General features: G+C 39.3%; 1 protein-coding gene across 1 annotated transcript in view; it reads left to right on the forward strand.

Annotated features, from left to right (window-relative positions):
• The window catches only part of ccdc77 (coiled-coil domain containing 77), a 122,480-nt gene extending 111,482 nt beyond the window's left edge, over positions 1 to 10,998 (forward strand). Inside the window, exons 10-12 of the mRNA XM_041255492.1 lie at positions 3,277 to 3,402; positions 3,957 to 4,109; positions 10,403 to 10,998. Of these exons, the coding sequence (XP_041111426.1) occupies positions 3,277 to 3,402; positions 3,957 to 4,109; positions 10,403 to 10,549 (426 nt within the window). The 3' untranslated portion in view covers positions 10,550 to 10,998. The remainder of the gene's footprint in view (positions 1 to 3,276; positions 3,403 to 3,956; positions 4,110 to 10,402) is intronic.
• The last annotated feature ends 3,771 nt before the right edge of the window (positions 10,999 to 14,769 follow it).

A 14,769-nucleotide genomic window follows, 5' to 3' on the forward strand; every position in this document is an offset into this window, starting at 1 on the left:
AAAATGGTTTAATAGATCAATTAAAAAAAATATTCAGCGAAAAAAGGCACTTTACAGAGCATTAAAAAAGGACCAAAAAGAAAGTACACAGAAAGAGTACACAGAACTGCAAATGCAAGTCAAAAAGGAAGTTAGAAAGGCCAAGAGAGAAATAGAAATGAACATTGCTAAGGGAGCTAAAACCAATTCCAAAATGTTTTTCCAATATTACAACAGCAAGAGAACATTCAAAGAGGAGATTAAATGTTTAAGAGATACAAATGGCAAAATCGTAGAGGAAGAAAAAAAAATAGCAAATATGTTAAATGATTACTTTTCACAAGTTTTTACAAAGGAAGATACTGACAACATGCCCCACATGTCATCCAGTTCCTATCCAGTTTTAAATAACTTTAGCATAACTGAGGCAGAAGTGTTAAAGGGACTAGGAGCTCTTAAAATAAACAAATCCCCTGGGCCGGATGAGATCCTCCCAGTAGTACTCAAAGAAATGAAAGAAGTAATTTACAAACCGCTAACCAAGATCATGCAGCAGTCTCTTGACACAGGGGTGGTACCGACAGACTGGAAAATTGCAAACGTAATACCGATCCACAAAAAGGGAAACAAAACTGAACCAGGTAACTACAGACCAGTAAGCCTGACTTCTATTATATGCAAACTTATGGAAACTATAATAAGATCCAAAATGGAAAATTACCTATATGGTAACAGGGTACTGGGAGACAGTCAACATGGTTTTAGGAAAGGGAGATCGTGTCTAACTAACTTGCTTGATTTTTTTGAGGATGCAACATCGATAATGGATAATTGCAAAGCATATGACATGGTTTATTTAGATTTCCAGAAAGCTTTTGACAAAGTCCCGCACAAAAGATTAATTCTCAAACTGAACGCAGTTGGGATTCAGGGAAACACATGTACATGGATTAGGGAGTGGTTAACATGTAGAAAACAGAAAGTACTGATTAGAGGAAAAACCTCAGAATGGAGTGTGGTAACCAGCGGTGTACCACAGGGATCAGTATTAGGTCCTCTGCTATTCCTAATCTACATTAATGATTTAGATTCTGGTATAGTAAGCAAACTTGTTAAATTTGCAGACGACACAAAAGTAGGAGGAGTGGCAAACACTGTTGCAGCAGCAAAGGTCATTCAAAATGATCTAGACAAGATTCAGAACTGGGCAGACACATGGCAAATGACATTTAATAGAGAAAAGTGTAAGGTACTGCACGCAGGAAATAAAAATGTACATTATAAATATCATATGGGAGATATTGAAATTGGAGAAGGAATCTATGAAAAAGACCTAGGAGTTTTTGTTGACTCAGAAATGTCTTCATCTAGGCAATGTGGGGAAGCTATAAAAAAGGCTAACAAGATACTCGGATACATTGTGAAAAGTGTTGAATTTAAATCAAGGGAAGTAATGTTAAAACTGTACAATGCACTTGTAAGACCTCATCTTGAATATTGTGTGCAGTTCTGGTCACCTCGCTATAAAAAAGATATTGCTGCTCTAGAAAGAGTGCAAAGAAGAGCGACCAGAATTATTCCGGGCTTAAAAGGCATGTCATATGCAGACAGGCTAAAAGAATTGAATCTGTTCAGTCTTGAACAAAGAAGACTACGTGGCGACCTAATTCAAGCATTCAAAATTCTAAAAGGTATTGACAGTGTCGACGCAAGGGACTTTTTCAGCCTGAAAAAAGAAACAAGGACCAGGGGTCACAAATGGAGTTTAGAAAAAGGGGCATTCAGAACAGAAAATAGGAGACACTTTTTTACACAGAGAATTGTGAGGGTCTGGAATCAACTCCCCAGTAATGTTGTTGAAGCTGACACCCTGGGATCCTTCAAGAAGCTGCTTGATGAGATTTTGGGATCAATAAGCTACTAACAACCAAACGAGCAAGATGGGCCGAATGGCCTCCTCTCGTTTGTAAACTTTCTTATGTTCTTATGTTCTTATGTTCTTATGTACTGCGGGCCCTTATGGGTCCCCCATTTGAGCCCATGGCGTCAGCAGAACTGAGCCCTGTTTCATTGAAAGTGGCTTTTTTAATAGCCATTACATCTGCCTGCCGAGTAAGTGAGCTTCAAGCGTTGTCCATTGATGACACATGTATGGCTTTCACTGGAAGTGACTGGCGGGTAACATTAAGAACAAATCCATCCTTTTTGCCAAAGGTGATATCCTCATTCAGTGGTTTTGGAAACTTTCAGATCTCCCCCGCATGAGTCAGAGGAGGGCTGTAGACAACACACGCTATGCCCGGTTCGGGCTCTGTGCTGTTATTTGGATAGGACGGCGTCCTGGAGACAGTCCAACCAGCTGTTTGTCTGCTACGGGTCCCGCTCTAGAGGTCAGGCCCTATCGAAGCAATGTCTAGCGCACTGGGTGACAGATGTGATACGCTTGGTGTATGAACAGACGGACTCCCCGTTACCGGGGGACATTACGGCCCATTCTACTAGGGGCCAGGCAACTTCGTGGGCTTTCCTTCATGGCGCTTCCTTAGATGAGTTATGCAATGCTGCTACATGGACAGGTAGTCAGACATTTATGCGTTTTTACTGCCTTGATGTGACAAACTGAACAGACCCTGTCTGGGCTTTAGAGTTTTGCAGGGGGCATGCCCTGGCTTCATGTGGACTCTGTTGCATTAGGTTATTACCATAACCCTGGTTCCCTGAAAGAGAATGACAACCATTACCCTTCGAGGTTGTTTCCCCAGCTGACCTCTGATTTCGAAAGAAAATGGCGATGTGAGGATGTCCCTTTTCAGCAGAAGGTGGGTGGGCCTTCCCCCCCACACTGGGCCCTGATAAGGCAGCTTTTGTATATTTGCTCAGAGATTGACGGTCAAAGAGGCTCTTCCCATCGGTAATGGTTGTCATTCTGTTTTTGGTAACCAGGTTATGGAATAACCTAACGTTTCTGATACTTCTAGCATTTAGATAAGTACATTTAATGGCTGTTTTACTGAGTTGTTGCCCTTGTTTTGATGTAATCTCCCTTCTGATTTTTGTTGATTTCTACACCCTTCCAGTGGGTCTTCTGCGCACCATTAACCTTCCTTGATTGAAAATTATGCTGATGGCCTGAAGGAAAAATGATGTTGAGGTCTGTGAGCGCAGTGCCTTTGTGCTCTCGGGGGTGGGGCATGATGGAGTCACAGGCTCACAGAGTAGCTTTGGTATATCTTATTCAGGTTTCATAGATTTTTAAAAGGGACAATTACTTTGAGCTTGATGATTTTGTTTCCTTAGTCCATGGAGGAGCAATTAAAGCAGGCCCATCACTTGGCAGACATGTACCGGGAGCAGTGTGTGGGTCTGGAAACTGAGCTCTCTCGCATACGAGAGGAAGAAGACGTGGGCAGAGAGATTTTCAAGGTAATTTCTTACTTTTGTGTTACCCACACTAAACCATCCCAAAACATTGACTTACATAATCTGATAGGCCTGCAAGTGGGGCCCTGTTTTGTTTTTTGTTTTTATTCGTAGCACTGGGATGAACAGTGTTTTTTATTTTTGCATAATCCTTCAAAATGTAAACAAACATTTAGTTTTGAATTAGCCAGACAAAAGTATAATTTGTACCATATTAAAGTTTTAAAATAACTCCATTGGCACCCTATCTAATTCCCTATCCCTATCTAATAAAGAAAGCAGGGAAACCCTTCTTTGCAGTAGACTGTGTCTTATTTATTTCAGATGTAATTTTATACAGTTCCTTTTCATGAAAGTCATTTATAAATGTTATATGATTGAACATGATGGGGGGGGGGTTTCTGTACATTTGCTTTTCATGTCTTAAATTCAGTAACTTTACATTTCCAGCAGTAGTTGTTTGTGATATTTGTATAAGCACTACTAGCACGGAGGTGGTTCAGCCTCAAGCCTAGGTTGGGAAGCTGGTACCCTGACAACCCTCCCTTCTTTCCCAGGATCGCTCTGGTAAGATGGCTAAGAGGCTGCAGTTAATGACCCAGCGCTATGAGGCTCTAGAGAAGAGGAGATCTATGGAGGTGGAGGGCTTCAAAACAGACATCAAGCATTTGAGGCAAAGACTGAAAGATGTGGAGAAGCAGCTCTTCAAGGTGGGTCTTCTTATTAGGCAGGTATATTGAAAAATTATAAATATACAGAGTCTATTTGTGCATTTAGGGTACAATGTTTTGCAATTTTTTTTTTTTTACATTTCTCACTCAATGAAATAACAGTAACAGTCACCTGATTTATTTATTATTATTATTATTATTATTATTAATAGTTAGTAGTAGTAGTAGTAGTATTGTTGTTGTAGCAGCAGCTAGATCACTAGTTAGTATTTGGTTTACAAAATAGTAATATATCGTAGTCATTTATTTTTTCCAAGAACATTTTTAGAATAGTTTACCACTTCCCAAACAGTGCTCCATGACACTACTGAGTAGGTTATTCTCATTGCTTCTATTCCAAGGAGAGCCTAGTATATTCTTAACTGCATTGAAATCAGGTGACCTTTATCCTTTTAGCACTTTTTGTGACAAGGGACCACCTGTTTAAAAGCTCATTGCTGATAACATATTCACCTCCCTATTCATTCCCTGGTCTATTAACACCAATGTAACCAGTTCACCCACATACAGGGGGTCCTCATAATCTCAGACTACATTCATCTAAAAGGTTATCATACTGTGGACTGCTGCTATTATACTTAAACAGTAGGATGTTATGATTTTTTTTTTTTTTAAGTATAAAATAGGGTTGTCAAGATTAAAAATATTAATATTTGTTTTATCGCATATTTGAAACAATTACTGCATCCCTCTTTTTTTTTTTTTTATTACTGATGCTATTATTATTTTAAAGTTATTATTACCTATAAGGCCTTACATGGCCTTGGACCTTCTTATCTTCAAGATCTGCTGACCCCTATGTCCCTGGTCAGTCCGAGATCGGAATCTTTTGACAGTGTCTAAAATTTGTTTGAACTCTTTTGGAGCCAGGACATTTAGTTCTAATGCTGCTTGTCTTTGGAACTTGCTCCCGATTCATAACAGGAATTCTAGCACAATTGAAACTTTTAAATCCGATTTGAAAACATACTTGTTTGGGTCTGTTTATTTGTAACTCAATTATATATTAGACACATGCTTTTTTATATTTCTTTTGTAGTGCCGTGGAATGCTTGCATGAAGAGCATTATATAAGTGAAATAATGTTGTCCTCTTCCAAAAAGCATCCCAGCATAAAACACCTGTTGTCCTGTTTCTGGATTCATATTGTTTTCATATCTTTAAAAATGTCCAGCATTTGTTTGTAAATTGTTTGAACCAACTGCTAAATCACAATTTATTACTCACATTAATGCATTTCCACTTACACTATATTTTATTAGTAGACATTGCTCTATGTTTCATTTTGTTGTGCTGACTTGCTCAAATATTATGGAACACTTTCCCGGACAAATCCATAAATGTTTTATACCAACCTGTAATTATGAACATTGAATGTTTTAATGTAATTTAAACCACATTAAAAACTGTATCTATAAACACACACACGTGTACATTATTATACATGACTATATTATTTCTTTTGGTGACACAGTATTTGTCAGATTGAGATGAATTGCTAAGTTTTCAGGTCCCGGTTATCTATAGACTTTATAGCATTAATATACCAAAAACGGTTTTATTCACCGATATGTACATATATATGTATGTGCCTGCAATAGGAGTCACATTTCACTAAAGAGTATTCTGTATAAAACAGGCGATGCTACGTTCAGTATGATTCTTTTCTTACGTCGCATATCACTGCCTCACATTAGCTGTGACAGAAAGAGACACTTTTTTTTTCTGCACACACATCCCCGTCCCTTTGTTACCAGGGTTAGAACATAAGAACATAAAAAAGTTTAAAAACGAGAGGAGGCCATTCGGCCCATCTTGCTCGTTTGGTTGTTAGTAGCTTACTGATCCCAAAATCTCATCAAGCAGCTTCTTGAAGGATCCCAGGGTGTCAGCTTCAACAACATTACTGGGGAGTTGATTCCAGACCCTCACAATTCTCTGTGTAAAAAAGTGCCTCCTATTTTCTGTTCTGAATGCCCCTTTGTCTAAACTCCATTTGTGACCCCTGGTCCTTGTTTCTTTTTTCAGGCTGAAAAAGTCCCTTGGGTCGACACTGTCAATACCTTTTAGAATTTTGAATGCTTGAATTAGGTCGCCACGTAGTCTTCTTTGTTGAAGACTGAACAGATTCAATTCTTTTAGCCTTTTAAGCCTGGAATAATTCTGGTCGCTCTTCTTTGCACTCTTTCTAGAGCAGCAATATCTTTTTTATAGCGAGGTGACCAGAACTGCACACAATATTCAAGATGAGGTCTTACTAGTGCATTGTACAGTTTTAACATTACTTCCCTTGATTTAAATTCAAATTCCCTTGATTTAAAGGTCTTTTTCATAGATTCCTTCTCCAATTTCAGTATCTCCCATATGATATTTATAATGTACATTTTTATTTCCTGCGTGCAGTACCTTACACTTTTCTCTATTAAATGTCATTTGCCATGTGTCTGCCCAGTTCTGAATCTTGTCTAGATCATTTTGAATGACCTTTGCTGCTGCAACAGTGTTTGCCACTCCTCCTGCTTTTGTGTTGTCTGCAAATTTAACAAGTTTGCTTACTATACCAGAATCTAAATCATTAATGTAGATTAGGAATAGCAGAGGACCTAATACTGATCCCTGTGGTACACCGCTGGTTACCACACTCCATTCTGAGGTTTTTCCTCTAATCAGTACTTCTGTTTTCTACATGTTAACCACTCCCTAATCCATGTACATGCGTTTCCTTGAATCCCAACTGCGTTCAGTTTGAGAATTAATCTTTTGTGCAGGACTTTGTCAAAAGCTTTCTGGAAATCTAAATAAACCATGTCATATGCTTTGCAATTATCCATTATCGATGTTGCATCCTCAAAAAAATCAAGCAAGTTAGTTAGACACGATCTCCCTTTCCTAAAACCATGTTGACTGTCTCCCAGGACCCTGTTACCATATAGGTAATTTTCCATTTTGGATCTTATTATAGTTTCCATAAGTTTGCATATAATAGAAGTCAGGCTTACTGGTCTGTAGTTACCTGGTTCAGTTTTGTTTCCCTTTTTGTGGATCGGTATTACGTTTGCAATTTTCCAGTCTGTGGGTACCACCCCTGTGTCAAGAGACTGCTGCATGATCTTGGTTAGCGGTTTGTATATTACTTCTTTCATTTCTTTGAGTACTACTGGGAGGATCTCATCCGGCCCAGGGGATTTGTTTATTTTAAGAGCTCCTAGTCCCTTTCACACTTCTGCCTCAATTATGCTAAAGTTGAAAAGTTGAAGTTGAAAAGTAATCATTTCATATATTTGCTATTTTTTTTCTTCATCTACGATTTTGCCATTAGTATCTCTTAAACATTTAATCTCCTCTTTGAATGTTCGCTTGCTGTTGTAATATTGGAAAAACATTTTGGAATTGGTTTTAGCTCCCTTAGCAATGTTCATTTCTATTTCTCTCTTGGCCTTTCTAACTTCCTTTTTGACTTGCGTTTGCAGTTCTGTGTACTCTTTCTGCGTACTTTCTTTTTGGTCCTTTTTTATGCTCTGTAAAGTGCCTTTTCTCGCTGAATATTTTTTTAATTGATCTATTAAACCATTTTGGCAATTTAGTTTTACATTTAGATTTGTCTACTTTAGGGATATAATTGTTTTGCGCCTCTAGTACTACATTTTTGAAGAACAACCATCCTTCTTCTGTGGGTGTGTTCTCTATTTTACTCCAATCTACTTCTGTTAGTCTCTGTTTCATACCTTCATAGTTTGCTTTTCTAAAATTGTAAGCCTTGGCTTTAGTCATTACTTTAGGGGATTTAAAAAACACTTCAAATGAGACCATGTTGTGGTCTGAGTTTGCCAGTGGTTCTCTGACCTCTGTTTTAGTTATTCTATCTTCGTTATTTGAAAAGACTAAATCAAGGCATGCCTCCCCTCTAGTCGGTGCCTTGACAAATTGTGTTAGGAAGCAGTCATTTGTTATTTCCACCATTTCTATTTCATCCTTCGCGCTACCCATCGGGTTTTCCCATTTTATTTGGGGGAAGTTGAAATCCCCCATTAGTATGGCTTCTCCTTTGCTACACGCATTTCTAATGTCATTGTATAACAGATTATTTTGCTCACCGTCTGAATCTGGCGGTCTATAGCATGCTCCTATTATTATGCCCTTTGAATTTTTGTCCGTTATTCTGACCCATATTGATTCGGTTTTATTTTCTTTGTCCAGGTTTAACACCTGGGCTTCAAAACTGTTTCTTATGTATAGCGCTACCCCTCCTCCTCGTCTGTCCTGCCTGTCTTTCCTATACAGTGTATACCCACAAATATTATATTCGTCCCCATCACTCTCAGACAACCACGTTTCTGTAACACCTATCACATCATAGTTACCTGTTAGTGTAGTAGCTTCGAGTTCTAGAATTTTGTTTCTGATACTTCTAGCATTTAGATAAATACATTTAATGGTTGTTTTACCTGAGTTGTTGTTCTTGTTTTGATGCGGTCTCCCTTCTGTTTTTTTGTTGATTTCTCCCCCCTTCCTTTCTAGTTTAAATGCTTCTGAACCTGCTCGAGGATCTTTTCTCCGAGTAGACTGGTTCCCTTGTTATTTAAATGCAGTCCATCCCGTCTATACAGGTAGTCCTCATTGTAGAATGTGGTCCAGTGATCAAGATAGGTGAAGCCTTCCTGTGTGCACCACGTCTTCAGCCATGCGTTTTGATTTATTATTTCCAGCTGTCCATATGGTCCTTTGCAAGGTGCCGGTAGTACACCAGAAAATACCACAGTTTTGGTTTTCTCTTTTAATTTCCTTCCTAGCTCTCTGAATTTGTTTTGCAGAGATTTTGGTCTGTCTCTTCCAATGTTGTTTGTACTGATGTGGACGACTACTACCGGGTCGTCTCTTGTTCGTTCTAGGAGCCTGTCTACGTTCTTAGTGATATGCTTTGCCGAGGCTCCCGGAGCAGCACACTGTTGTAGTAAGGGGGTCCAAACTGCGAATTGAACTTGCTGTGTTTCTCAATATGGAGTCCCCAACAATCATGACCTCCCTTCTTTTTGCTGTCTGGTCACCACTGTCAATGGGATCCTGGATGTTGTTCCTTTCATTCTCTTGTTTTTGGTTCTGCTCATCAAAATTCTGAAGTGACTCAAATCTGTTGGTTGTTTTGATTTCTGGTGGTTGTGTTTGAGGAAGTTTCTTTTTTTCCCTGCTTCCGCCTACCTGAACCCAGCTGTTCTGACCTTCTATCTCCCTGGTGGCTTTCAGTCTGTTAGGGGTGATGCAGACTTCCATGAATTGTGGGTGTGCCAGTTCCTCAAGATCCTGTTGCTGTCTCACTTCTTCCAGCTCCATTTCTAGCATACTTACTAGTTTATGCTAATCCTGGATCGCGCACACTTGGTTTAGCTCCGCTGGGTTTTATCGGATTTCCCACATCAAGCAGGTGTCACAGATTACTGGCTTGAAGACCATGTTGAGGGTTTTTTTTGAAGTTTAGTTTCTTCTGCAGCTGTCAACCTGCTTTCCAACTGCTTCTAAACTGCTCTGTACTTTTCCACGTCTGTACTTCTCCCACTCGCTGTCGCTTCCACTCGCTGTCGCTGGGGACTGCCTCGTTTAACTGCGTTGTTCTGCTGTGCTGTTGGCTCCTCCCCTCGCCCGTGTCTCAGAACGGCGCTGAATTTGAATCAGCTGCTCCGAGTTTCAGCTTGTTTGTTATCAGAAAAACACGCGGCTGTTTGACTTTGAGCTGCTGCTGTGTTTCCCCAATGTCCTCTGTTTTCTGATTAAAGCAATTCAAGATGCAATTTCTCCTTTCTGCTTCTAAACTGCTCTGTACTTTTCCACGCCTGTACTTCTCCCTCTCACTGTCGCTTCCACTCGGTTAGTCAGGAAGCAGTCACACAACCAAATTAGATGCTGATAAAAGCCTAGTATATTAATACAAAAATGAGTTTAAAAAAAGTCAAGAAATAAACAAATGCGCAATTGACAGACCTACAAATAAAATAATCTGTTTATCAGATTATGCCCAAATACAATCCTAAAGGACTTTATCTTGAAAACTCAATTTCATGAAAGAGATCAAGGTACTCTTCTTTCTGCATGATTGCTTACAGTTCAGCTCTATCTTGAACTGCTTTACTATGATTGTCAAGTTAAGGTTCTTGTAATTTGAGCTCTGTCGTGTAATTTTAGTTAATTTGTTTTAATGGTTCATTGTGTTCGGTATTTGTGACGTGCCTTCATGGCATGATTACTCAGTTTGAAATGTTTCTCTTGTCATGGGTTTCCAGGTGACTCTCAATGTGGGCCCAGATCAGGACCTGGCAATACTTCACGAGGTCCGACAGACCAACACCCGCAGCAGGAAAATCCAGGGAGAGCTGAAGACACTGAAGGCAAAGATTTATGGACTGGAAAACGAACTCAGATACTGTTAAGGGAACTTGGCTGGGCTGTCTCTTCAGACTTCCCATACAGTATGCTTTGGGTTCTTCGTTTTTAATTTTTAAATTTTTTTCTGAATTTTTCTGGCTTTATTTTTACAATTGAAAACTGGGAAAAAATCAGGTTAATGATGTTTGGGGAAAAATTGGTATTTATAATTCTCAACAATATGATCATTTTGGTACTTTACGTTGTTAAAATGCAAATAAGTCAACATACATGTGCAACTTGTTTAACGTTATTTATTAACATTAAGCTAATGACTTTATCCTAAGAGCTGGTTGACTGACTGAATTTCACAAAGCTTGTTGCTAGCTATTCAACATACTGTGAAAGGAGATAAAGTACTCTTCTGTCTGCATGATTGCTTATATTTTCTCTGAATATTTTAGCTCTTGCACTGCTTTATTATGATTGTCATTAAAACTTTGTATAAACATTATTTTAAGTGTCTCAATGAAGTTCAACATATAAACACACTTTAAGATAGTATTATCTCAGATTATCTTCAGTATGGTACTCAAGCTTTTTTATACATAGGCGTGCTATGAACTTAAATTCCTGAAGCTTTAGCCTTAACCTTTATAAAAAACAGCTGCAAATGATTTGTGCCTTTCTAAGCAAAACACAGAATCACGTTGCAGTGATGAAGCGTTCCAAAATACATATAAGGATTTAAAGAGAATAGTATTACCACAATATTCCGCTAAGATTTGCATACAGTAGACCTAAAATAAGTGCAGGAACTTTTACACACAAACTACAGCCATGTTTCAGAAACAGCTGTTTACAATATTTTTAAATGCAGAATAATGCCAATAAAAATTGTTTTGCTCATGGAATAACTATATGCAAAAAAATGTAATAAAAAAATAGTGTGAGCAGCTTTTCACAAACTAGTTGGTTGTTTGGAAACTGAGGCAGCATTATTTCCACAGTGTTGCTCTAATAATATGCTTCATAATATGCTAATACAGAATAAGACTTTGCAAAATACACTGGTACACAGGGCTAAAACAAACTTTAAATGCAGTTAAATTTTAAACAAACACAAAACAGGCACATAATTCAAACATTTTCACAAGCATCTTCAAAAAATAAAATCATACAAGTTGTGGAAATGTTTTTACTTAGTCACAACATGCTTTCGGATGGTCAATAAATAAGGTCAATAAACAATGCATACCAGATGAGCTCCAGGTGTTTACAGTACACGCATAAGCAGGTAGGGATCAATTTAAAAAAGCAAGAATTATCGGTGAAAAACTCAAACGAAGAACCCTAAGTATACTGTACAATATAAAAGGCATTCCCTGAAGTCTGAGGATATTATGGGAGATGCAGATTTTCCTCTGTCTCAGTGGCATTGGATAAAATCAGACTAGGGGGTAGATTACATTCTGGAACCATCTTAGCTAAGGTAGGGTATGATTCATCTAACCATATCACATTTCTCCACTGCTCGGTAGTCCATTGCCTGTGCTTTCTGCACCACTGGATTCACAAATGTGCATTGCCAGGTGTGATGAGCGCATTTGTGCACTGCAACCCGACTCTGTCAAGTTTTCAGCGGACTGTTTTTGATGAAACTGGCTGCTTGCGCCCCAGGTTGAAATTTGCAGTCACTTGATCTGCAGTTTGCTCACCTGTTTTGCCTTGCATGTTGAATTAATCCACCCATTGTTGCCCTTTGCTGATAATGGCTTTCCCTTGGAGTTCCATGCTGACATCACCTTAGACACTTGCTCGTGAAACATCAGCAAGTTGAGCTGTCTTGGTCACTGAAGCTTCTGCCAAATACAGTCCAACAATCACCCCTCAAAGTCACTGAGATCTCCTCTTGCAGCCATGCTAGCCATAATTATAGGCAACCTGGCCTGTCCAGCATTTTTACACATGACACTAAGCATGCTAGGATGTGATTTGATTAACGCATGAGCCACAGCTGTGTGGAGCCCTTGCTTTCAATGTATTTACATAAGAACATAAGAAAGTTTACAAACGAGAGGAGGCCATTCGGCCCATCTTGCTCGTTTGGTTGTTAGTAGCTTATTGATCCCAGAATCTCATCAAGCAGCTTCTTGAAAGATCCCAGGGTGTCAGCTTCAACAACATTACTGGGGAGTTGATTCCAGACCCTCACAATTCTCTGTGTAAAAAAGTGTCTCCTATTTTCTGTTCTGAATGCCCCTCTGTCTAATCTCCATTTGTGACCCCTGGTCCTTGTTTCTTTTTTCATGTCGAAAAAGTCCCTTGGGTCAACATTGTCAATACCTTTTCGAATTTTGAATGCTTGAATTAGGTCGCTGCGTAGTCTTCTTTGTTCAAGACTGAACATATTCCATTCTTTTAGCCTGTCTGCATATGACATGCCTTTTAAAACTGGAATAATTGTGGTTGCTCTTCTTTGCACTCTTTCTAGAGCAGCAATATCTTTTTTATAGAGAGGTGACCAGAACTGAACACAATATTCAAAAAGAGGTCTTACTAATGCATTGTACAGTTTTAACATTACTTCCCTTGATTTAAATTCAACACTTTTCACAATGTATCCGAGCATCTTGTTAGCCTTTTTTATAGCTTCCCCACATTGTCTAGATGAAGACATTTCTGAGTCAACAAAAACTCCTAGGTCTTTTTCATAGATTCCTTCTCCAATTTCAGTATCTCCCATATGATATTTATAATGCACATTTTTATTTCCTGCGTGCAGTACCTTATACTTTTCTCTATTAAATGTAATTTGCCATGTGTCTGCCCAGTTCTGAATCTTGTCTAGATCATTTTGAATGACCTTTGCTGCTGCAACAGTGTTTGCCACTCCACCTATTTTTGTGTTGTTAAATTTGCAGACAAGTTTGCTTACTATACCAGAATCTAAATCATTAATGTAGATTAGGAATAGCAGAGAACCTAATACTGATCCCTGTGGTACACTGCTGGTTACCACACTCCATTCTGAGGTTTTTCCTCTAATAATAATAAGTACTTTCTGTTTTCTACATGTTTACCACTCCCTAATCCATGTACATGTGTTTCCTTGAATCCCACTTGTGTTCAGTTTGAGAATTAATCTTTTATGCGGGTGTGGAAGGGTGGTGGGTAATTCACTGACACAGGAGACAGACAGGTGGATTTGGCAACACCGCACAGGTGCCCAGTTTTATTTTCGGGGTGCTGTTTTTCAGTTTATCCCGCAGATGGCGCTGTGGGTCCGTGGTCTGATTTACCAACGATGGTAAACAGAACCACGGGCATACCAAGCGATGGTACACAATGGCGGCGCCTTGCAGGTGCTCAAAGAAATAACAATGAAAACAGAAGGCAAAAATAACAAGGGACAAAATAACACAATAACAAAACTACAAATAAAAGGTGCTGCACTCTGCAGCAATATCCCGGTCGCCGCTGCCCGTGCGACCCGGATCTCCGTCCTACACTGCCGACTACCTAGCCTGCTCTGTTATATTTTTAAGGGGACTGCCCAAGGGTTCCCCGCTCTCACTGTAACACTTTCGTGTCTTTCTCTCTCCCGGCTGGTTCTCGGTCTGCGACCAGCATTTCCGCACTCTCAGTGAGTCTATAAGGGCAGATCTGAGGAAACAGCAGAGCGTTATTTTATAGGACTAACAATCACCCAAGACTCGCCTCCCAGCCATTCAGAGAGGGGGAAAGTCCACACACCCACTAGAGGTACCGGCAAAGAAAATCATTGTATCAAATGTTCCACCTTTTCTGAAGAATGAGTGAATTATGAATGAGTTGTCATGACATGGGCAGATTGTGTCAGCCCCAAAAAGAATTCCGCTGGGATGCAAATCTCCATTGTTAAAACACGTAGTCTCCTTTAGGAGGCAGTAGTTTATGGTTTTAAATAAAGCAAACAAAGAACTTAATATTGTCCTCAAGTTCAAAATAGAAGGCAGTAATTATGTTATTTCACGACATCAGATACCATGAAATGTTTTAATTGTAGTGTTGATGGGCATTTAGTTAAAAACTGTCCTAAAACTACAGAGCAGAAGGGAGATGGTGAAAGAGCAGAGAGAAATGTGTCCATGACTCGCGAAGCTACAGTGCCGACTAGTGCTGGCAGCGAAACAGAAAAGAAGAATGTTGAGACTAATGACAGAGGGGTGGCGAGTGAGGCTGTTGGTGCAGGACTGAACCCAAATAATGTTACTTGTGTGGTGCCCGATACCAAAAGTGAGGA

Source organism: Polyodon spathula, chromosome 7 (assembly GCF_017654505.1).
Source record: "Polyodon spathula isolate WHYD16114869_AA chromosome 7, ASM1765450v1, whole genome shotgun sequence".
NCBI classification, from domain to species: domain Eukaryota; kingdom Metazoa; phylum Chordata; class Actinopteri; order Acipenseriformes; family Polyodontidae; genus Polyodon; species Polyodon spathula.